Source organism: Mixophyes fleayi, chromosome 2 (assembly GCF_038048845.1).
Source record: "Mixophyes fleayi isolate aMixFle1 chromosome 2, aMixFle1.hap1, whole genome shotgun sequence".
In the NCBI taxonomy this organism is placed as follows: Eukaryota; Metazoa; Chordata; class Amphibia; order Anura; family Limnodynastidae; genus Mixophyes; species Mixophyes fleayi.
Window position 1 is genome coordinate 213260109 of NC_134403.1, and position 25690 is coordinate 213285798.

The 25690-nt window shown below is 39.5% G+C and overlaps 1 protein-coding gene across 1 annotated transcript in view; it reads left to right on the forward strand.

Moving 5' to 3' along the window:
* GRIK3 (glutamate ionotropic receptor kainate type subunit 3) overlaps positions 1-25690 on the forward strand; it is a 496181-nt gene that overhangs the window by 211923 nt on the left and 258568 nt on the right. The window contains exon 2 of the mRNA XM_075195435.1: positions 23033-23209. Coding sequence (XP_075051536.1) covers positions 23033-23209 — 177 coding nt within the window. The remainder of the gene's footprint in view (positions 1-23032; positions 23210-25690) is intronic.

Here is a 25690-nt window from a genome sequence, read left to right on the forward strand (position 1 = left end):
AGATCTGCCTCAGTAATTTGGCCAAACACACTATTTATATGGATCAGGTGCTCCTTCGAGGTCTGGCTGGACACCACAATGTAATCCAGGTAGGCATTTGTATGTCCCTCCTGGCCCTCTAGCAGGTCATTTACCAGGTGCTGGAAGGACACAGTGGCATTTTTCATTCCAAAGGGCAGGACCAAAAACTCAAACAGCCCAAATGGGGTTATAAATGCGAAATGCTCACGTGTCCTCTACTGAGATCCATGATGGTGATGTAGCGTGCCTGGGCAAGCTGATCTAGTAGTTCATCTATCCTAGGCATAGGATAAGCATAAAACACTGTGGCTTCATTCAACCTCCTATAGTCTACACATAACTGCGTGCCCCCACATTTCTTTGGGACCAGTACCACTGGGGCAGCCCAAGAACTGCGAGACTTTTGAATTACCCCTAGCTGCAACATCTTGTCTATTTACATTTTCAATGCTTCTAGCACTCTTAGGGAAGTACAATATGCTGGCTGTCTGAGGGGGTCTGGTTGCCTGTGTTTACATGATGTGTGACCAAATGTGTCCCTTCAGGTTTCCCTGTAAAATGGGACTGATAGGGCTGTAGCATGTCAGTTAGCTGCTTCAGTTGAAAGTCAGACAGCGCTTCACTGCAGTGGGCATCTGCTAGGGACCCTGCCTCTTTAGCTGCAGTTGCTAAATCTACCAAGGAGTAAGACTCCTGATCGCTGTCAGGCAAGCTACACACAGCTAATACACAAGCTTCTCTATCATGATAAGCTTTGAGCATGTCGGTATGATATACCTTTTGTTTCTTTTGGCCCTCATCTTTTGCCACTACATAATTGACATCATTAATATGCTGTACTATGTGTAGGGGCCCTCCCAGGCAGCCTGCAACTTGTTCTGCTGCATAGGGATCAGAACCAGAACCTTTTGCCTCACCTCAAATATGCATTCTCTCGCATTGCGGTCATACCACAGCTTCTGTTTCACCTATGCAGCTTTCGGCTTGCTCTGTGCCATCCCCATTAAGGACTGCAATTTTTCCCTGAACTACACTACATAGTGTACCACTAACATTTCTGGGGTGATTAATTTCCCTTCCCACTCTTCCCTAATCAAATATAACAGGCCACGCACCTGACACCCAGCACCCATACAGGAGTTCAAAGGGTGAGAAGCCAGCGGATTCCTGCGGAACCTCCCGATATACAAAGAGGAGGTGTGGCAGAAACCTCTCACAGTCTCTTCCCTGAGACTCCACAAAAGTCCTAAGCATTTGTTTTAGCATGCCATTAAGGAGTTCGCACAGCCCGTTGGCCTGCGGGTGATATGGGGAAGTAATTAAATGATTCACCTGCATCTTTTTACAAAGACTGTGCATGACGTTCGACAAGAATTGGGTACCTTGATCAGTGGGCATCTGATACTTTGAGCGAATAGAGGAAAGAAATACTGCTTCTGGGTACTTAGTAGCATAATCCACTACAGTCAGAATTTACTCTTTCCCTGAGCTACTGGGAATGGCTACTGGACCCACAATATGCACAGCAATCTGTTCAAAGGGTTCTTATATGATGGGCAGGGGAATGAGAGGGGCCCTCCCCACATCACCAGACTTCTCAACAACCTGGCACACATGGCATGAGCGGCAGTACTTGGCAATGTTGGTTAGCAAGCCAGGCCAGTAAAAATTATGTACCAAACAAGCTTTAGTTCTGGGAACACCCAAATGTCCTGCAAGGGGAATCTCAAGGGCTACTTTCAGTAACCCTTCCCTGTAGGTTTGAGGTACAACTAGTTGCCTGTCGGCAATTACATCTGGATGCATACTCGTGACATTTTTCTCTCTGTTCAAAAAGCAAAAAATTTCTATCTTCCTTACTTTCCAGGCAGGCCTGACTGACTCTCCTCCTCACTGCTGATAGACTGCGATCAGTGTTTTGTTCTGTTTTAAAAGTGTCACACCTGAGTTTGTCAGTGTTGCCCACAGCAGGAGATCGCTCATTTAAACCACTGAATCTGCAGCTTCTACAGTAAGGGAGGGGGTGGAGGGGGATTAGCTTCTAGTGAACTTTCTTCCGTACTTTCAAGGGTTAATGCACAGCTCCTCTCTGCTGCTCTCCGGGTCACTACTGCTAAGACATTGGTTACATTTTCACACTGTGGGTCACCTTCAGATCTGGGCACATGTAAATTGATCTGACTACCTAAAACATTAGCAGACATGGTATCACATTTAGGCACAATCTCACACATTTTGCCCTGATCAAATTCACAACCTAAGGAATTTAACATGTTAGTCTCTCCGACAACAGCTTTATCATCAAATACATTGACACATAAGCCCCCCTATGCATGACAGGTACCTGCAAATCTGTATTAGTATTTTCAGCAGCACATGAAATTTCATTACATATTTTTGCACTTATTTTATGCTGGTCAGCAGAGTTCACCTGGGAAAGATTAAGGTTAGTTTGGAAATTACATCACTTTCAGTCCCCAACAGTACCGTGGCAGGCAGATTATCCACTCCAACATCTTGTATTCCTCTGCAAGTTCCCCAATGTAGGTGCACCCTGGCTAGGGGTATTGCAGAATGTAGGCCCCCACTCATTGCACAGCAATAGTCTTCCAAGGAATAATGTTCTCTGGGTTCACTAGAGCTGGATGTAAAAAAGTCATGTCTGCGCTAGAGTCTAACAACTCAAGTGCAACTTGGTGTCCTGCCGTAACCGCTTGCAGATTGTCTCTGGGGCGTTCTTGGGGTCCTCCTGCACACAGGATGGCTGGCACTGGCTTTTCTGCCGGGCCCCCCACAGGAGGAGTTGTTTTCTTCTTTTTGGTGCAATTGACACTGATGTGCCCCACTTCATTACATGTAAAAAACCTGCGACCAGTTGCCAAAACAGGTTTCCCCCCTCCCCCAAAAAAAGGTGCAGTAACAGCTGGTTTGGTTGACTGGGAACTCAGGTGTGATTCTCCAGGTTGCCTTTCTTTCCACATAGTTTTCCCTGGCGCTCCTACATGAATTCAACAGAAAATAGCAATCAGTCATTAGATATACTACATAATCATCACAAAAAATGTTATCACATACATTTGTTATAGTGAAGCATGGCAGGGATAAGCACAAGGCTCCTGACCTGGCAGTCAATGCATAGGTCAGAGGTCACAAAGTCCAAAACATAAAGGTAAGTTCACATAACTGCCAGTAATAGGTTTCATCAAAATGGGTTTTGTTTGTGTAGAACTCTGTGTGGATGGGCAGATCTGGGGTGTGATCTCATTGGATGTGGCATATGGCTGGTGTGAGTGTCTATTACTTCCTACACAGCCTGAACTACGTGACAGACAGAGGAAGTGGAGAAAACCGTTCAAGATGTCCGTTAGAGCTCTGGTTTGTGAATGCTCCCTGCTTCAGGTATAAGGGCTCCTGAAATGGTTTTCAAAGTACTTCACTACAGTATACCAATAAAAGGTGATTAAAATATAAGTATCTTATGGGCTCTCCTTAATGCGGGATTTGCACACGCTAAGGTTATTTGCGGAAGTGCAAAATATGTGGGTGAACAGACCTTTACATTTTGCCCACAGCCTGGTTTTGGGACTAGCTCCCGGAAAATAAACCCATGCATAATTGCAAGATTAATTGTAAGAGCCTAAATACGCATGGTGGAAAGAATGCACTATAAGGGCCATCTGACTATCATTTCAGGAACACCCCTTTATTACGTGTCGTCTTTGTGTGTTTAAAAGTTTTTATTTCTTTGGTCGAAATCAGGGCTGTGCCTAGTTTTTCTACTGCCTGAGTTTCCATATGGCGCTCTTCTCATTATTTGCTATAATGCAGTCATTGCCATGTCTGACCATTTAGAGATTAGATTATACAGATATTTTGTAAAGTTCTACTCTCTCTAGAAGCTGGTGCTGGTGTGAGTTATATAGATGCAGTGTTTTTCAACATGATGTCTGCACCCTGTTAAATACATATACCTGACAATTAAGTGAGCTGATCCTCAAAAACTGTGGTATACACTTTATTAAACCTTTCAAAAATGACTGTAAACATTTGTACACGAAAAGCATACATTACAATAGTAAAATATTGCCACTTTAATCATTCCTATACCTATCAGCAAAAAAGATGCCATTAATGTCAGGTGCAAACACAGGAATTGTAGAGGGTAGTTTCCACACCACCAGTGGGCGTGACCCGCATGCATGGGGGCGTGGCTATAATTTTAGACAGTGCTTGGCTGCTCTCCAACTCTTCCTATCCCCATAATATACATGGGCAATGCTACGTGCACTACTGTTAGGTGCACGCAGCTCTCCCTTTTCAAGCAGAGCCATGTGAAGCGGGGGCAGGGTCCAGCCACCTCAATTATACAGTGTCCCAGGCTTGGAGCGGGGTTTCCAGGCACTAGGAACCCCCCCTCCTCGGTTTGCCTATGAATGTATATCTATTAACAGCATTTTTTTTTTTAGACTAATTCTCAAACTTTTGCTGCCCCAAAAACCTTCTGACTAAGACACTTCCCTTAGGCCATATCATTATAGGCACACCCTGGTCAACATTTGCTAATAACTGCACATTCCCATATAATGTGTGTGTGTAAGGTGCACAAGGCATTCCAATGAAAATATAGGACATTCTCATCAAGGAACACCTTCAGTCCACCCAGCTCCTCTAATCAGAATATTATGCTTCCTATGCAATTACCTGGGCAAACAGGTGCATTTTCGTGAATATACATGTAACCAGGGCTGCCAAGAGGAATTCAGGGCCCTGGTAGAGCAACTTCATGGGGCCCCCCTTTAAGTTGAGCAAAGCAAAAGTGGAAGTAGTCATGCAGTTGGGGGCATGACTGCATATTATTGGGGCGTGTCTAGTAGTTGAAAAGCTTTAGGCCATCCTCCTACAGAAAAAACCCTGCATTGCTGTGTACACCATTGGCAGAAATGTGCAGTGTCCTCTCGCCGGAGCGTGACATAAGTCCCAGCAGTCCTGACTTTCAGGACAGCAGGACAGTGACCTCATAGTGCCTCCTAGTTGTGTCCTCATAGTAGAGGCCCAGTTAATACTGTGGTAAATAGTCTTGCCCACAATTCATAACATACCACAGTAATGCCCCCAATTCATTTTATGCCACACATAAGTGCCCCCAGTTCGTTATGCCACAGTAATACTCCCTATTCATTTTATGCCTCAAATAAGTGCCCACAATCACATTATGCCTCACATAAGTACCCCCAATTCACATTCATGGGGGGGAATAAAATGGAAGGGACCCACCAGAGTGGGTGTGCTCAGCCTCTAGAGAGGCATATCCAAACCACCAGAGGGGGTGTGGTAAGCCCACGAAGGACATCTAGCACCATAATGTAGTATTAAAAGAATGCAGTGTCTACATAAAGAGTTCACAGACTTTGCCTGTCCCTTACATTGGACAGAACAGTCACCAAAATTTGGGATTGTCCCACTAGAATCAGAACATTTGACAGACTGTCCTGCTCTCTCTTACCTGTTCTTGTCACTTTCACCACCTGTGGCTGCAGGTTTCTTTAGTTGCGCTTGTCTGGGTCCTGGAATGTTGGGGGCCCTTTTTTGAAAAAAAATGGGTACATTTAGAAAATTCCAACCAGCCGCGGCGTTAAATCAATAGCACCGATGATTAATAATTAGGCTTTCCTCCAGACCCAACATTAAAATAATAGTATTCCCATTTAATAAATAAACCTATTTTCCTCCCTCCAAACAGCCCCAGCAATAAATTAATAGTATTTACATTGCCTAAATATACCTATTTCCAGCAACCATCACTGCCAATAAATAATTCATAGTCACATTTAATAAAGAGACCTCATTCTCCCCAAACTCAGCCCCACCATCAATAGCCCCCAAACTACCCCATCTTAAATTAATAGCCCCCACTATTAAATTGCCCCACCATCACCCCACAAATAAAATAGCCAAAATTAATTAGCCACCACTTACCTCACACACACTACATTGCCACAAGCCCCCTGTGCTATCACACACACATTACTGTGCCCTTCGCTTTTCTATCCCCCCTTCTTCATCACACTGTGCCTTTCTCTCCCCCCTTCTTCATCACACTGTGCCTCCCCCGCTTTTTCTTCACACTGTGCCTTTCTAACCCACCTTCTTCATCACACTGTCTTTCTCATCCCCCCCTTTTTTATCACACTGTGCCTTTCCCCTCCCTTCTCCATCACACTGTGCCTTTCTCTCCCTTCCTTCTTCATCACACTGTGCCTTTCTCTTCCCCCCCCTCTTCATCACACAGTGTCTATCTCCCACCCCACCTTTTCATCACACTGTGCATTTCTCTCCCCATTCTTCATCACACTGTGCCTCCCCCGCTTCTTCATCACAATGTGCCTTTCTTACCCCCCTTCTTCATCACACTGTCTTTCTCTTCCCCCCTTTTTCATCACACTGTGCCTTTCCCCTCCCTTCTCCATCACACTGTGCCTTTGTCTCCCCCCTTTTCATCACACTGTGCCTTTCTCCTCCACATTCTTCATCACACTGTGCCTTTCTCTCCCTGCTTCTTCATCACACAGTGTCTATCTCCCCCCCCCTTTTCATCACACTGTGCCTTTCTTTCCCCCTCTTCATCACACAGTGTCTATCTCCCCCCCCCTTTCATCACACTGTGCCTTTCTTTCCCCACCTCCCATTCTTCATCACACTGTGCCTTTCTGCTTTTCTCCGTTCCTTTACATACCTTTGTATTGGCTTCTTTCATCTCTTCTTTTCTTTTTTTTTCTCGTCAGTCTTCTGTCTTTTTGCTGGGTCCTATCTGTGCCGCTCCTCAATGAATGTTGGGTGAAGGGGACGGAGCCGCCACCAAAAAAAAAAAGACAAAAGGAAAAACAATTTAGCTTAAAAAAGAAAAAAAAAAGGGCATGTCCAGGTAATTAGTACCCGCCCACCTCTCAGTGGTCCTGGGTGTAACTGGCAAAAGCATAGCAGGACAAATTATCTTTATGTGACTAACATAGTTTCTGTCTGCTCCTGTTTTACATTATGTATTTTGTAGGAGGATAGGTCAGATATTTAATATGACTGGAATACCTATAATTGACTTCAGAACAAAGCAATTTATGCCAGGCACTACACCATCATCATCATTTATTTATTTACATAGCGCCATTAATTTCGTAGTGCTGTACAGAGGATATTTGTCACTCACATCACCGTGCAGCATCATCATCTTTCAACCAACAAGCTAAGAAAGAAGCCCCAAAATATCCATGCTGGTAATTATTTACCTAAACCTTGCTTTTATGATTTTCAATATTTTTGTTTCCTAAGAATTTACTGCAAAAAAATAAAGAAAAAAATGTATTTTACCTAAAAGTTTTGACACAAATTAAATAGTAAATGGACATGTATTTTGATTGGCGGTGGCAAGTCTACTGAGGATAATTAAGGGCAATGCAACTTTTCATTGCAATGTATAAACATATTGCATAAGTTTTAGCATTTCTATGTTATCATTATCATAAAATATATATTTTTTTATTCCTTTCATGCCTTTTTACCATTCGTGCTCTTTATGCTTTATACTACCGATGTGTGATTTACATTCAAAAATGCAAGTAAAAGCTTTACACCAAAAGTGTTTGACATACGGTTCTTGTACATTTGTACGTCTATCAATGGAGGTCACTCAATTAGCCCCAATGACTTTAACTTGTGTTAAAAGCTTTGAATGGATCAGGCAACATTCCTAAAACTGCAAGGCTGCAGCAATGCAGCGAAATCATGTAAAACCACCAGTGGGTATGGTATCATTTAAAACAATAATTTATATTTTCAAGCCGTTTGACACCAGTGGTTATGGGACCTTACTGTGACAGTGAAGTATTCATATCAAATATAGAAAACATATCAACAGTGCATATTCTAGGAGAAAGCAACATATAATTTATAATTTTAAATCATTGTATCATTGGAAATAAAAGTAGAAGATTAGTTGTTTAGCATGCCATGTTCACTGTTAGAATCTTTTTCATCTAAGCTTATGTTTTAGAACTATTCCCTTGATCTTACTTTCTGGAAAGGCATTAAGACAAGATCATTTTTTTCTCCCGATACAAGGAAAAAAGAAGAACTTTTTCGACAACCATAATAATCAAAACTTGAAATCTAAATGCATTTAGAGATAACATATGCAGATTTTTTAAAAAAAAACATACTGTTGTTGGGGTAATGATCGAGCTAGAGGTAAGCAAGTAAGTTGTTCATTTTTTAATGCCTCAGATATTGAGTGATTTGCATATCTGAAATTCATTTGGAGTGTGGAACAGATAGGTCCTTATGCAGTTGGACACAATTTACGACAAAAGCATAGGCGTAAATTATGTCAAAAATGAAGTAGCAGCATTTGAAAGAAAGCTCTCTTCAAAATGTGAAACCAGCTGTACTGCTGCCAGCTTCGACTGGTATCTGCAAAATTTGGGGACGAAAATCGTGGGGTACTCCTGATAATGCTAGTCAATGATCTTGGTACTAGAGCAGGAAAACCCATAGAGTGGGGTCGCCATAGTACCAACCAGTCTAAGGCCAGTCAGCACTGGACTGAATTCGCTACGGATATCGGACCGCATAAAAATTTGCCAGCCTGCCTCTAGGAACAACAGTAATTTCCGCATCTTTTAAGTGTCAAAAAAGCTTGATGATAGACCCTTATGTCATGCTCGCTCCATGAATATGACAATAATTTCAGTGTTCTTCCGATAGCCTCTACAGTCACCAGATCTCAATCTAATTGAGCACCTTAGGAATTTGGAGGAATGGGAGATTTGCAGCAGGAATTTGTAGCCAATACATCTGCCCCCAGAACAGTCTGAATTCTTTGTTGCAAAGGGGAGGTTCTACCAAATAAAAAGGTGTGCCTTATAAAGAGGCCACTTAGTGTATATTTAGCTTTATATTTATTTTGGGAATATTTGTCACACATTGTTTTGGCTTTGCATAATATTTGGGTATTTGCAGTTTGTCATGCGTCAGGTTTGTACAGTAGAGTAATGCATTCCTGATCTGCACTGATTAACTGTGTTTTATGAATTTGCATCACTTTGGTATGTAAAATATATGTTTTGTAAGAAAAGTAAATTTCTGTATATGGGAATAGTTTATTATGAAAAAAAAATGTTTGCCTTCTCATGCAGAAACTGACTGACCTTCCAGCTGGGGGAAGCAATGTACCCAATTATATAATCCTGGGCGGATCAATCTGCTGTAATTGAATTATCCTGTTCATCTAGGAATATTATTACAAGCATCCTTCTAATTTAGGGCCTTTACCAACTGGCGTTGAGTTAAAAGAAAACTGTGGTCGGGACATTTTGGGAGGTCATTTCTTTGACCCTAGTATGTTCACATGTGGTGCATGCGAGCAGGGCTGCCAAGAGGAATTCAGGGCCCCGATACAACAAATTAATGGGGCCCCCCTTATAGTTGAGTGTGGTAAAAAATTTAGCGCCGCTGTAAATTTTTTTGGATGTGTGGTCATGCATTTGGGGGCGTGGCAAAAGCACCATTGGGGCGTGGCTAGCACATCAAAATCAATAGGCCTTTATTTAACCCCTCTGTGCCAGGTCCCCCCCTTCGTTTTTTAACCCCTCTATGACGGGCCTCCCCCTTGTTTTTTTAACCCCTCTATGACAGGCCCCCCTCGTTTTTTTAACCCCTCTATGACAGGCCCCCCCTCATTTTTTTAACCCCTCTATGACAGCCCCCCTCACTTTTTTAACCCCTCTTTGACAGCCCCCCCCTCGCTTTTTTAACCCCTCTATGACAGACCCCCCCCTTTTCCTCCCTTTACTTACCTTTTCTTCTCTCTTGGTCTTCTCTGCTGCTCTGTGCTCCATTGCTCCAGACTGACTGAATGCTGCGCGTGACATGATGACGTCACACCCGGCATTCAGACAGTCTGAATGGAGCACAGAGCAGCAGAGAGGAGGGACGCCAGAGACCGCGATCACGTGAGTAGGAATATTTTTTCTTTTTACTACCCTGCTCCCCTCACCAACGACCGAGCCCCCCCCCCCGCCGCAAAAAAAAAAATAGTTTTGAAAAAAATAATTAATGAGTAATTAGTACCCGCTCCCCCCCCCCCTCTCGGCGGCCCAGCATGTGAGTACATAAAACCTTGCTGCAATTGCAAATGCTACTGGATATGAACCAATGAGTTCCACTCCCATATTTTTACAAACATTAAAGAGATGCTAGCCTGCTAATTGTGGCTAAGGGCCCTTGACCATAATTAGCAGGATAGCAATAGGGAATTTGGTTTGAAATGTTTGTACCAGAAGAGAGCTTTGCTTTTATTTTCGTTAACTTAACCTAGCTTGAGACAAGATCTGGGCCCTTGAGATGATTGCCATAAAACTGAAATTAAAATTGAAGATCATTTCCAAAATTTAAACCAATAAGAATTGAAATAATTCAAAGAAATTACTATTTAAAAAAGAATAGAAAAAAGTATTTATGTTTTTAGAACCCCACCAATTCCTTCTTCTCATTTCTCTGAGGAAATCTGACTATGTATAATTTTCCCGCTGAGCCGAGATCTGCTTTAGGTTTTGCACACATAGGGGTATATTTACTAAACTGCGGGTTTGAAAAAGTGGAGATGTTGCCTATGGCAACCAATCAGATTCTAGCTGTCATTTTGTAGAATGCACTAAATAAATGAAAGCTAGAATCTGATAGGTTGCCATAGGCAACATCTCCACTTTTTCAAACCCGCCGTTTAGTAAATCTAGCCCATAGACTTCATTTAGAGTTGTATGTAAGCCCAACTCTGGGCTGCAAAATGCATGCAGGTTTACTGAGTATACATAGTACAACAAAGCCTAAATTTGAATAAAGCGCAACTTGCATTTGCGGCCCACTTTGCCTGGATAGGACAAACTGCTATTTGCAATAAAGGCAAGCACACGTAAGTATTGCATGCCCCCTGTAGAAGTGGTCTATGTAAATTAGAGCATTTCTCCAGATACACATCCGCATTAGTGATAACCAGCCCAGGCTATGAGCACCAGTGCAGGGTACACTTAAAAAGTGGAAGCCACACATTTAATTTTTTTTTAAAAAAATGAACTATTCTTTTTACTTAAACGGCAGTAACCATCAGGAAATTGTTCATGTCCAGTGTGTCTTTACTGCAGCTGCATCAAGATATGCTTAAAGTCTTTTACGTGCGATACTGCAGCTCAAAGGATACATGCAACTCAAAATACACGTTGGGCCACAATTTTGCAGATGTACATTTACATTATGTTTGGGCTGCAAAATCGGCCTACCCTAAATCAGGCCCATATTACAGTAAACAGAATTGATTTTGAGGAGCACAGATCATCAAATCATGTGCAGGCACAATAGCTGTTGTTCCATGCAAAGTAAACACCTAACTTATCTATACGCTTATAATGGCATATTTAGAAATCCCCTTTAAATCTCAAATCAACAGGTTAGAAGCTCTATAATACTGCGAATGCAGGTGTTTAATTTCCTATTACACAGTCTGTAGTCTGTGCTGCGCAAATGGCTGTGAAGTTCGTTATAATTAAAGTATTTTCTTTTCATAGAAGATTGACTTTCTCTGGAGATCAATTAGCCTGCCTCTCAGTTAAAAAGCGAACAGAGAGAGAGTTTAACCTGCATATTGATTGATGTTTAAACGCTATTGAGGCTGGCATAATAGAGTGTAATGTAGGCTGCATCCCACTGTTAATATTTCATGATATAGATTTTCTTGTATGTCATATGACAGTTTAAATGAGTTGAATGCAGAAACCAAAACACTTGTCTTAACATTATATACCTAGTGAGCGTCAGTTGCTTTCTTTACCTGCAGCTCAGACAGACTTGTTTTTGGCATCATGTAGTAAGCTCTCAGACTGCAGGACTTTTTCATTGACAGCCAGAACTGTATAGAAGAAAATCTCAATATCACAAATTCTCTAACATGGGTGTTAGCATTCCAGTGAAATCTGCAGCAATGGATTGTGGTAAGTAGCAAATCTATTTAGTTGTTTAAAGCTACTCCATTGCTTTATGTGCAAATATAGGTAAGTGGATTACTCCACTGAATCTTGTGAGGATTAAATGATGGGGCTGCTGTGACCTCATTCACTGAACCTAGGAGTATGCAACTTGTGGTTCTCAAGCAGTTGTTGAACAAACTTAGGGGTATATTTACTAAACTGCGGGTGTGAAAAAGTGCAGCTGTTGCCTATAGCAACCAATCCGTTTCTAGTTATTTATTTAGTACATTCTACAAAATGACAGCTAAAATCTGATTGGTTGCTATAGGCAACATCTCCACTTTTTCAAACCCGCAATTTAGCAAATATACCCCCTAATGGCTGGCTCTCACTGTATCCAGAGAGTAGGATAACAACTGTAGTGACACATTGCCTAACACTACTTAATACATCATATCAAAATATTATTTACCCTGCAACATCTGTTCCTGGGGTTATATTGTTTTTGTCTGTTTGGTTGTCTTTTTGTATATTACCTCTTAGGCATTACTGTAACTCTAATCTGATTGGTTGTGTGTCCTCTCTCAACTCTAAATTACAGTGTAAAAATAAAGTTGTCAAGTATTTGCGTGCAGCATGGAAAAGCAGACAATATTTTCCCTACATGCAAAACAATAATGGTTTATACAGCTGCATATGTTCTTCCTTTTTTGCTTTGTTCTTAACTCTAAATGTGGCCTTATTTGTTTTATACTGGTCGGCAAACATAACACAAATAATATTATTTGTAACAGTGGCACATGGCTTTTAAACAGACTGATTTTTTTTTTTCAATTTGACTTTCCATTCAATTTGTTTTCTGCTTTATTATGTATTATTATCATATTTTTCCTCCCTTATGCTCACACCTTTGTGTTGTTGAATGCTTTTAATTCACTTGTATCCCTTTAACGACAGCATGTAAAACGTTTTCACAATATGTAAACTGAAAAGTGCACACAAAATATATCAGTATCTAAAAATGTTGTGCAAAATAGAGGAAAGGACTATGCATACACAAGCTGATGCACTAAATATATCATAATAATAGTCACAAAGAAATGTAATGCTGTTTGTGATTGTGCATCTTTATAATGGCCACAATGTTACTATATCTGTCATAATATGGGAAGAAAAATGCACTCTCAGTTATAGTCTTGATAAACAACACCCAATGTCCCTGCAAATGTTACACATGCCTCTGCTTAAAATGCAATATACAAGAAAAAAGGATATTCTTAAAGAAAATGGCCTTCAGTGCCTTGAGATTTGAAGCAGCGGGACTGTGTCAAACCTTCTATTTTGCAGCATAGAGAAAAAGCCATTGCCCAGGGGACACTATGTGAAAACACGGACAGAGATTCCTGCTGAAAATAATCCAGCCGATCGATACAATCTGGATCGGTGCCATTTTTCTTGTGTTAATTTGTGTTCACCCAGCTCCCCGATGATAAGACTTCTTGCATGGCGTATGCAGCTAAGCAGTCTCTAGAGAGAAGGGCCTGTCAGGCTGATCTCATCGCCTCGGGATTGGCACTGCTACAGAATGAATTCATGAATAAGCACAAATCACATACACAGGAGACTGCAGAACACAATCGATTCACAATCATCATGAGAAAGTGACCACACTCATTTCAGTACCAATTATTTTTTGGCTGGTCGTTAGTGATCCTTTTTTATTCTTTCTTTTTTTATTCTTTTCAGTAATTATCTGGGGATGCACAAAGAGAGTCTGTTATTGGTTGGTGTAATACTTTGTTAACTCCTTTCATCCCATAAGACTTTCAGCTGAACAGAACCAGCATTCTGTGTTTTGCTGCTATTCCTCCTATGCTATTCTTCTATGTCCATTGTTACGAACATTTGTAATATGTGTATACATTTTGCATTACAGATAATATACTCATATATACTACACACTTATATGAATTGCTGTGCCACAAAAATATATCTGGCTCAGTGACAAAAATAAATATTCATTTCCATTTACCCTTAATAAGTTGCTGGGGCCAGCCCCACCTGGAACCTGGAATTAAGACTCATTATCTTACAATATAATAATTTAAGTGTTATTGGAAATTCTACTCCCAGTCCATCTTGTGCCCTGTTGATCATTTTGTTGGTCTTTTCCTTATAGAGTGGGACCCTTCCTCCTAAACATTTTTCTTCTAGATCCAAATGCCTCTCTCCCTCATTTCTTACCCTGTAGGCCCTTCTAGGGGTTTTTGTAGATTTAATACTGATCCCCTTTTCACAGTCTTCCAAAAGCACTTGTGTTTTCTTAGTTCATTTTACTTGCATCTGCAGCTTACTTTAATGTGTTTTGTGTTCTGTTCTATGCTTTTGTGCATTCGTGTGCATTGTGTGTTTATAACTTGTGTCACTTCATGTTTAAAAAGATGGTCAATATGTGTGCATATGTATTTATGCATACTATATAACTAGTATATCTCTTTGGCCTTGTGAAATCGTGGGAGGTGTTTGATACACTTCCAGTTACTCTAGTACTCTTTCTCATTTATCTTAATTTTTGATGCCAGTCTCGGTGTATGACATTTTTGGAAAGGAACAGTGAGCCTCACACACTGCATGATAATATCACTGCACTGGTAATATCACTAAATGAAATCGACTCTCCCTTACTGACTACTGGTGTCACATACTGCATAGCACTCTAACACAAGTCTTGCTCATTGGAAGCACAGGAGATCAATGTATTAATTACTGTAGAAAGCTTACAAAATAATTGTAAGTGAACTTATTTCCTGGCAGTGTCAAACGGAGACAGATGTACTTGATCTTACTCAACAGTAGCATGTGTACTGAACCATATGTCTAAATGGCTTTTATTAAAGTGCAAGTCAGATTGCATGCAGTTCATTGCCCTGTCTCTCCATTTACAGTTTGTTGAAATCAGCATTACATAGAACAATCCATGGCCACATATGCAATTTCATAGAATATATTGGTGCAAATCAATCAGTCAATCATCAATCTCTAATAAAATTTCTGTGTTTTTACTGTTATATTGTTAGCATATAATATTTAATGCATAAGTGATGTAAATCAGATTTTATTTGATTTACAATCATATGTTTTTATTGCACATCATGTTACTGTTACATTTTCGTGTGGTTGTTGCTATTTTGATCATTTTGTTTTAACCTAAATATATTTAGTATGTCTAAGATACAGTCTATTGTATTTTAGATAGACTAAATATATTTTGAATTCCCCCTTCTTTGTGGGATGGTATCAGATATATGATTCTTGCTATTTGAGGATGTAATCAGTGGCAGATTATATTAGAGATCCTTGGGGGGAGGTAGATGGGAACACAGCGCTGTAAGGTCCACACTCTCTGAGGCTCATACTTCATAAACTCTGTGCTGCAAGTATGTATTAGACAAAATATAAAGCAAGCTCACGGTGAGAGGTCTTGCTGTATTTTTCAGTGAATTTAGGATGAACACGGTAAAATGGTATTGCTGTTATTGATATATGCTGAGAGCATGAGGTTTGCTGCAAATATTAAAGCACATGCGGTGAGAGATTACTGTGTGTTCTGATGAAAATTGAAATTCAGAAGTGTTCCATAAAACTCATTCCTGTGTCAGTGGCATGAGGCAAAAAAAAAAAAAAATATTAGTAAATATTGCCTTGGTACCCAGCACAGACTGTGGCTCAAGGTGGCTTTTATTTGTGTCTAGAATAAGGTTTTTAGTACAAAGATAAAGTAATTTGACTAAACATTTTTAAAAAAGTGCATTTCAGATGCATTCAGCTCTGTCAAAATGTGTACCTGTACATATTAATCTGTGAAATATGCTCTCTAAATGGATTACCTTTTATTTTAGTGTTACATGTCCTCTAACTAAAAATCCAATCTGTACCCCTGAGTACTGTACATTTTCAACAACATCATCTTTTCATTCCCTTCATTTAATTTTCCTTTGCTCCAATACCTTATCATTTAGTATGCAGAGTCTGCTCTCTGCTTGCGATCCTTATCTTTCTCTTTCCAATGGGCCCGGTGTTGTAATATCTTTACACAGACTCTAAATGACTATCAGCTCCTAATCTCTCAACATCGGATCAGTGATGATTATGTTTGATCTGGTACGACATCCCTCCCTTCTCTCCTTCACTGCATATTTATGTGCTCACTTCAATATGTTTTCTGCTCATCTCAGAAAGGCAGTGTATCAGACCCTCACAGTAAAACGCTCATCACTTATCATCATTATCCAGCATTGTGTCACACGGGTCTTATTTTCTATTGATTTCATCTTGGATTGACATTAACTGCGCGCTTAACCTTTGTAAAGCTGTGGGGCCAAGATTGTATCATCTTAGCTGGATAGTTTTATGGCTCCCTAACTCTTGACCTAGCTTCAGGGTGCTGTAGTGGGCGTCTACCCTGTATCCACAGGTTGTGATGAGTGCCTCTATTGCTTTCTTTTGTTTCCTGTGATAAATAATTATCGAGTACAATGACTTAATTGAAACAATTCAATAAACCTAAAAAAATGACCACAGTGATAAACCTTCACCAGCACCAGAGAAGAGAGTTATGTTCAAAATTGTTCAGTGAAAATTGCACCTCTTTGTGTTTGCCACAAAATTTGCAGAATTAGGCATTAAAGGGTTCATTAATAATTTCAGTGCCCTGCTCTCTATCACATTCAGTCGGAATGGTATATATGCTTTTAAGAGGTTTAGTATATGCCTACATGTATCACATTTGTTAATAGTTTCAATTGTAACAGAATCAAACAGCCACATCTTTAGGCAATCAAAAACAGTAACAACATTCAAATTTGCATAATAATACAAGATACAATGCACAAAGAACTTGAATGCACTTTTTCTCCTAGTGGTTTACAATGCTGTATTCAGTAAAACTTATTCCACCATTAGTTCAACCATACCCAATGAGTTTATAGTTCTTAGCAGAAAACAGTTAATTTCCTGAATAATTTGCTTTCTATCCTATACTGTTTGATCCTATGCAGTTTGAGCCCATTAGGATATAACCCTGGTATTGACTTAGTCTGAAGGTTTTCATATACTGATAATACAAAGTAATAATACTTCTCTCTCCATTGCTAGTCTTGCGGATGGAACACATTTTTCTTGAACAGGAGATCTGTGGCTTCTTACTAATCTGTTCATCCTCAAAGCATCAAGCTCTTACTTGGGGAATGAGTCATTCCTTGTCCAATCTCTTACAACAGAATAGGGAGCTCTGTGGATGAATGTCCGCCACTTACCGTCAATGTGGTGTCATATATCTGTTGTGTTCAAAATTGTGAGATGTTTTACAACACAATCATTATATTATGCTGATGGTGTAGTGTTGTCATCTGTTCTAACATGTTTTTTTGTACTGCTGCAACTTCTTCGGGGATTGTGCATTTCATATGGAGTTGTGCTAAGGTTATGTTGGCAGGTGAAATGTTCAACTCATGTAGAGTTGGATGCATTTGCACACACAATATAAACAGGAAAACACACATGAAGAATCACATTCTTCATGCATATGTTCTGTTGGACGCATCTCACAATCTGTCCAGTTCTACAACAATAGCAGGTGCGCAATGTTTACCATAGGAGCAATAATTCATGTATACTGACATACCATAATAACGCAGACAGTGTTAGTAGTAAATGCGCAATGCATTACCTTATTTTTTCAAAATCTAATAAGGTAATAAAGTATTATATACACAACAGAGAATAGTGCCTTTACAGTGTTATTAATAATGCAAAAGTCATACTTACCATATAAAATCTAATTAAATACCGACACAAATACAAAACGCAGACACAAAGTAATCTCAATTAAACTAAGTGAAGCATTGTGAAGTTCCTGCTCTGATGTGCCATTTGCACAAACTGTTTTAAGCTTAATTGGAGAATAAGATTTCTAGCTTTTTTGGTTTTACCTGAAAACTCCAGGAAAGCTCTCAATGGAGTTTTTATGGGCTTTTCTGTTAAAACTGGAATCCATAATAATAAAGTGTTATTTAAAATAATGGTAATGAAGTGCAATGTGATATTAATTACAAAATTCTAAAAGGCAAAAAAATAAAATAAAAAATAAGAATAGAGTCTCATTGATGCATGCAACAGTTAGCCTATAAACCATATATTGCCCTTGAGATGTTTGTCAATAGGCCACCTAACAAGAATGGATTTTTCCTCATACCTGATGCTTCCAGTGATTTGCTATTTAGTTTCAGACCGAATTAGTCTGATACATTCATGCTGGAGTATGCTCAAAGACAGGGTTAGGAGGGACCCAGGTTTAGAAAAGTCCTCTGAATACCGATTTGCCCAGATTGCTGTATAAGTTGAACATTTTTATAACTAAATTTAATTATATGGATGAAATGTTTAGAAAGGTTTGATCTGCACAGCCCAAAGAAATTGGGAGACAAAACAAGACTTGGGGGTAAATGTATCAATATGTGGGTTCTTCAACACCCGCGTGTTCAGCCTCTTCCGCGATTAAATTTCAAGCGGCGCTGTATTGTAAAGGGTTAACTTCCCTTTACAATGCAGCGCCGCTTGAAATTTAATTGCGGAAGAGGCTGAACACGCGGGTGTTGAAGAACCCGCATATTGATACATTTACCCCTTGGTATAAGTTTTGATTGTTACATGGCCAATTTCTATATGGGACAGCAAATGAGGAGTTAGGAGGAGACACTTTGCTGCTGTTTGAAAAAACAAAGAAAGTGGATAAAGTGACAAACCAATCTGAAAATCAATTGAGGGAAAATTTGCTTATTTTCATAGGAGTCCGCTTTAAATATTGTTGCAGATACTCACAACCCTTCCCCACCATTAGACTGAAACATGCCATGGGTAGTTATGGTGAGTGGCACAAATACTAGGGGTGCTCAAGCACCTACAAATCTAGATCCGATGTTCATCAGGGGGTGTGGGGGGCGTAGATGTAGCTTAACTACATTTTATTAAGTCTTTTGACACTGCCCCACATTTCAGACTGCTAAATAATTTTGAAAGCTTGGGATTGGATTCAAAGATGGTTGAATGGATAAGATCTTGGCTGTATGATAGAAAACAGAGAGTTATAGTAAATGGTGCATTTAGAGGAGGGGAAGCTTACCAATGGAGTACCTCAAAGACCTGTACTTGGACCAGTGCTTTTTAATATCTTTATTGGAGACATTACAAATGGTATTGAAGGGAAAGTATTTCTCTTTGCAGATGACACAAAGATATGCAACAGGGAAAACACAAAAGGAGGAGAAAAACAAATAATTGATGATCCAGGTAGACTAGAGAGATGGTCAAGAGTGTAGCAATTACAGTTTAATGCCAAAAAATGCAAAATCATGCACTTGGGTCTCAGAAACCCAAAGGCTAAATACAGTATTAATTGCACTGTAATGGAAACTACTGAAGAGGAAAAGGAGCTAGGAGTCACTATTTCAGATGACTTAACGGCAGGTAAGCAATGTAACCAAGCAATGAGGAAGACAAGTCAGATGCTTGGTTGCATAGGAGGAGGAATCAGTAGCAGACATAAAGAAGTAATAATGCCATTGTGTAGGTCATTGGTACAGCCTTATCTAGAACACTGTGTTCAATTCTGTAGGCTATATCTCCAGAAGGATATAAATACATTAGAGACTGTACAAAGAAGCGCAACTAAAATGGTGCATGGCCTACTGCACAAAACTTACCTGGAAAGACTAAAAACCTAAATATGTATAGTTTGGAGCAGAGAAGAAAAAGGGGGGACATGATAGAAACTTTCAAAGATATCAAGGGTTTGAATAACGTACAGGAGGGAAACATTCTTCAAAGGAAGAGAAGTATTAGAACATGAGGACATGCACTGAAACTGGAGGGAAGTAGGTTCAGAGGAAATTTTAGGAAAAAGTACTTCACAGGAAGGGTGGATAAGTGGAATAGCCTCCCATTAGAGGTGGTAGAGGCTAATACATTAGAGCAGTTTAAACGTGCTTGGGATAGACATAAGAATATACTTATAAAGAATAAAGGGTCAAATAAGTTTTGAGGTTACATAGGTTAATAAAACAATGGGCAGACTAGATGGGCCAAGTGGTTATTATCTGTTATCAAATTTTATGTTTCTATATTTCTTTTTGGGAAATGCAGATATGGCTTTATCAAGTTGAATGTTGAAAGCAAGGATATACATGACAAAACATTGACGGGATAATCCAGGAGAGCACTTAGAGGGGTTTCCTGTCCAGATTATCCTGGAAACACCAGCCCATGAGTAGATCATGGTGTCTCCCACTCTTCTTCTATGTGTGTGCATAGTTTGCTTTTTCGTCCGAGGCGTATCCACTCAGTGCAGGTGGGACTCATCTCTTCCGACTCCTGGCCGCCAGGCAGCGCGTAAAGCTGGCTCAGCAGTGTACACAGTATAGAACAAGCAGGGGGCAGGCCAGGCAGCATAGAGAGGTAGGGGGAAATGCCTGGTGTGAGAAGAGAGAAGTCTGTGACAGTATGATTGGAGGAGGTAATCATATTCTTTACATAAGGGGAATTTTTGAAGTTTTAAAATACTGGGGATAAATGTATCAATTCTGCAAGTCGCTGATATTCGGCGAATTTGCAGGGCAGATTTAAAACGGCAATGTGTTTACTGGCAAGTTTTGCATGTAAAATTTTTGCAATTTTAAATCTGACCTGCAAAGTTGATGATATTCGGCGACTTACAGAATGCGCAGATTGATACATTTACCCCCTATTAATTGGAGTGTTTATCATATTACCAATAACAATTATACAGCCTTTAAACTATTTAAGCTTATATCTGTTGTTTGTGGGTTTAGTCTATAATATGGAAAACATTTATTACTTTTGTTCTCACAATTTATGTAATGTAACCAGTCTCATTGATGATTTGAATAATTGGTTCATATGTACTACAGAACAGATAATAAATAACATGTTGTAGTTAGGCAATGTTGGCACTGATGACTTTGTCCAGTTCTGTAGAAGTTTACAGGATAGGTGCTGCAAGTAAAAATTAAAACTGTTTTGAAGTAAAGGGGATTTAGTGAAATCAGTACCTTACTATATGGCTATGGCACCTATCCATCAGTTGGGATCATCACAACATAAGTCTCACTGATACACTGGTACAGTTAAAGGGTGTTTCCCAAGGCCTTATCCCCCTAAATACAGTATTTGCTTTGGTTGGATATCAAGAATTTAGAGACCCTACCTCTTCAAATCCTGCGATTGATCCTGCAATTAAGAATAAGGCTACATAAATATGGCATTTTTTCATGCACCCTCAGTCTGGTATGGTTTTAACATTTTGACCACATCTAGAAATAAGGAGATTTTATCGCTATGAGGAACAGAATTTACTTATTAAAATGCTTTTCTCCAAATGGGTGACACACCATTAACGCCACATGCTTTGGTTAGGCAGAGTATGGCCATGAGTATAAATGTTAAACTCTTCAAATGGGTTAATAACTACTTTTTATTTCCTGCAGTTGCCATACTACAGTATGCACCACACTGCGCCACAAGCTCGTGTTTATGAAGACTCAACCTCAATGATGCTCTGATGTCATTGTTTTACCATTGTATGAGGTGTAGTTGTTATAGGAATTATAGAACCAACCTACCTCAATTACACTATCTTATCATATTATCCTAGGATAGGTGTTTTGCACTTTATCAAAATTCCCATATCAAAATGTCCAGAGATATATTTTACAGTTGTTCTTCAAATTCATGATGTCAGTAGAAATGGATATCAATGTGTTATTATTATTAGTGATGCATTGGGCCTCCGTGAACGACAGAGAATCCACCATATGGCCATAGCTTGCTTCATTAAAATACTCCTCGTTATTTTGATCTCCACTGTTTATTTTCACATCGGGGACATATTTCTTTAATTGTTGTGTTCATTTCCTCATGTCTAATTGACAAAGGATCCAGATGGACTAAATCTTCTTGGTTTCAATATGGATTAGGAAGAGATATGGACCATTTATTTGTCTATTACCACTATAAACGGTTGAAGAGCTTCATATGTAGATATAAACGCTGTAAATTTAACATTTCAGCTGCCAGTCATTTTAATGCTGTACAACAGTGCTGTAGGAGGTCTACCATTTGTGATGTGTACTTGAACAAAGTTGTTTTAGACATTTTAGGTGATATGTATATACAGTTTACAATATTCATTATGGGAAATGAAAAATAATCATTATATGAGTGTATGCTTAGTTAGCCTTTCATGCTTCAGTATAGAAGGGGCTCATGCTCATAGTCAATAGCTTACGCTGAAACATTAAATAGTTTTAGTAAACACTGTACAGAAACAAAAATACAATAAGCTATGTTCAAACTGGTGTTTCTAAGAGTTACCAGGAGTATTTTAGCATCACAAATAGTGTTTTCTTAATCACTGTTTTTACAAGTGTTCAAACTGCTTTTACCTTCCACCAAACACAGTGCAGGTCAATGCACAGTGAACTAATGAGCCCTAAAGTGTATGTCATAAAAATGTCTAGACTTTGAAAAAGGCAAAAGTTTCCCAAGTGTGAACTTTCTCTAGCTTTCAGTTCAGCTATTTATGGAAACAAGATGTCTGCTTTAAAAACAAACTAATGAAGTCCACCTAAACCACACACAAGATGATGAAAATGATTTTGCTTTTTGAACATTGCTTATTTTACCTTGAGTTATAGGAGAGCATTTTTTACGCCACAACTTGGCATAAGGAGTCCAGGGCCCCAGTAGTGTGGTTTTTTTTTACCCTGTTAGCTGAAATCCCCTTGTGTAGTTAGTGTGATTTGTTACTTCATACCATGTGCAAGTGTATAGTCAGATTGGCTACAAATGTTGTGTAGGGTTGGACCTTGGATTGTTACACAACATATCAATGCCTATTACTTTGTTTCTCTGTCTTATTGTTCTTGCAGGAGGAATCTTTGAGTTTCTGGAAGGATCCACAGGGCAGATTGTGAGTGCAGAGGAACAAGCCTTTAGATTTGCAGCAACAATCATCAACAGAAACCGAACACTATTACCGAACACAACCCTGACTTACGATATTCAGAGGATCAATCTCTATGACAGCTTTGAAGCCAACAGAAAAGGTGAGGGTAATGTTTCAACACCCTGTCCTTGTAAATAAAACACACAGTAATAGTGTTTTTTCTTGAGACAAGTGGATCTGTAGGGAGCTTGATAATATAGGGAGCTTGTGTCCCTTACCTCTAGTCGTAATACACTCACATAGAGAGTGGGTGGAGATAATATAAAGTGCTGTGGAGCATTTACATTAATTAGACAAGTGTGGGATACCGTAAACAATCTGGTAGGGTTACAGCTAGACTATGCTTTGAAGAAAAAACAGATTAGTGAAGCTAAGAATCAAACAGTAAGGATGATGAGGATGGTAGTCGAGTATAGGGCAGAATGATATAGAAATGTATCGGGAAGGCGTATCCTAGATGAGTAAGAAAACTCAAAATGTGACAAAACAATTAATAAATAGGTTTAGTATTCCTCCTATTTCTAAATGCGTCTTTATGATATATTTAGAATAACTCTGTTTATAATATTTATACAATAAAAACAAAGCTAAACTGAGCAGTATTTTATTAGAATAGATTATTATTTTATTAAAACTGAAAAGTTCAGATTAGTATAAGGCAAAGCCATTAAGTGTTTGAATGTTGGACTTTTAAGTTATGTTTCTCTCTTTTTAACCATACATGTTGTTAGGTGGATCCAGAGCTGTTTTATGGCTTAGGGGGGGGCACTTAAGAGAGGGGAGCCATATAGTGTAATATGGCTATAATTTTAGACAAGTACACAGGCATTACTATGTACACTATTGTTAGGTGCAAGCAACTTTCCCCCCCTCACGAAAACAACAATGTGAAGCAGGACATACCTCTCAAGTGTCGGACCAAATCCTAAGTGGCACAGTCACCCAAATTTGTGACTGCTCCACCAGATTCAGGACAGATGCCAGTCTGTCTTGATCTCTCCACCTGTTCTTGCTGCTTTCACTACCTGCAGCTGCTGGTGTCTTAAGCTCAGTTTCTGCCTGTGTAGATCCTGGAATGTTGGGGCCCTACTTGGAAAGAAGGCAGGTGCATAAAATTTAGAAAGCTCCAAACATTCCCAGCATTAAATAAATAGCAACCACATTTAATAGTTAGATAAAATTAATAGTATTCACATTTAATAAACAGACACATTTCCCTCCAGCCAACCCTGGCGTTAAATTAATAGTATTCACGTTTAATAATAGAACAATTTCCCCCAACCAGCCCCAACATTAAATTAATAGCATTTACATGTGATAAATAAACCTATTTCCTGTAACCACTGTCAACATTAAATTAATAGGCCCCACTGTAAAATTAAATATCCTACCATCACCACCATAAATTAATTAAAAGTGACCACTATTAAATATTAAGCCCCCTCCCAAACTCCTTCATTAAATTAAAAGTCTACCTCCTAACAGCATTACAAGAACCCTTCCTTCACATTTACCTTCTTCCATCAGCGCTGTGTTGGAGAGGCAGACTCTTCTGTCTGCCTTTCTTGCAGCCTGCACTCCGAAAGCTTGTCCTTCTTCATGACAAGTGATCCATGTGTTTATCAAATCTTCGTTGTACATGAATGTATATATTTGTTATCCCTACAAGCCAAGTCTTGCTAATCACTAGCAGGCATGGATTTGTGGCAAGGCAACAGATGCTTATGTCTGTAGTGACAGTTAGCGAGAAGGTGCCTTATATAATTTTTGTTTTGTTTGTTCCACATTCAAATGTTTACATTGTCTTGTTATGTATTTCTATATAAACTGTGTAGGTACACAGTAAGAGAGCTAATGGAATGAGTGGCAAAAACATGTGATAAATTGTATCTGTTAGTGTCTTGACAGGCTGTGCAATTGTCTATTCCAGAAAGTGAGACAGTAGTAACACCCGTGGACAATTGTAATTTTATAATTTTACTTTGTTATTTTCTTTGGTCTTTCAAAATGCCCAATTTTATAAATGCAACATTCCAGGAAAATGGAGAGGGGGTCCACAGTAAAGGCTGTCATAGGAGCAAATAGTAAATCCAGGTTTGCGCATCACATCACACAACTCTGTACTCGACTTCTATCACCAAGTCCCACTCCTCAATCCCCTTCATCTTACGCCTCTATAACCCTCAAGCACATTCTCTATCTTGCCTTTCATTTCTCGTTCCTCACCTACTTATCATTTTCTTTGCCTACTCAATCCCTTTCTATATCTCCAACTTCACCTCATTTCCACCCTCATCAGCATGGTTTCGCTTCCTGGCTTGCCCCTCTGCAACCTCCTTCAGGGTCTCTCCCACATGTGGTTTCCTTTCACACAAACACACTTCCAGCCCTCTAAGACTACCCACCACCTCCCAATTCTCACTCATCCCCTCAGCCCGGGAGGTAGTGCGGCTCTCTCTGCTCCTCTTCATAGAGAAAGCATTGCAGCAGCGTCAGTGTCATCATTGTAGAAGCCCAGAAGGCTTAAAAGAAATAATCGCATCTAGGCATGGTATTGCTATAATATCGGTGTGACGGGACC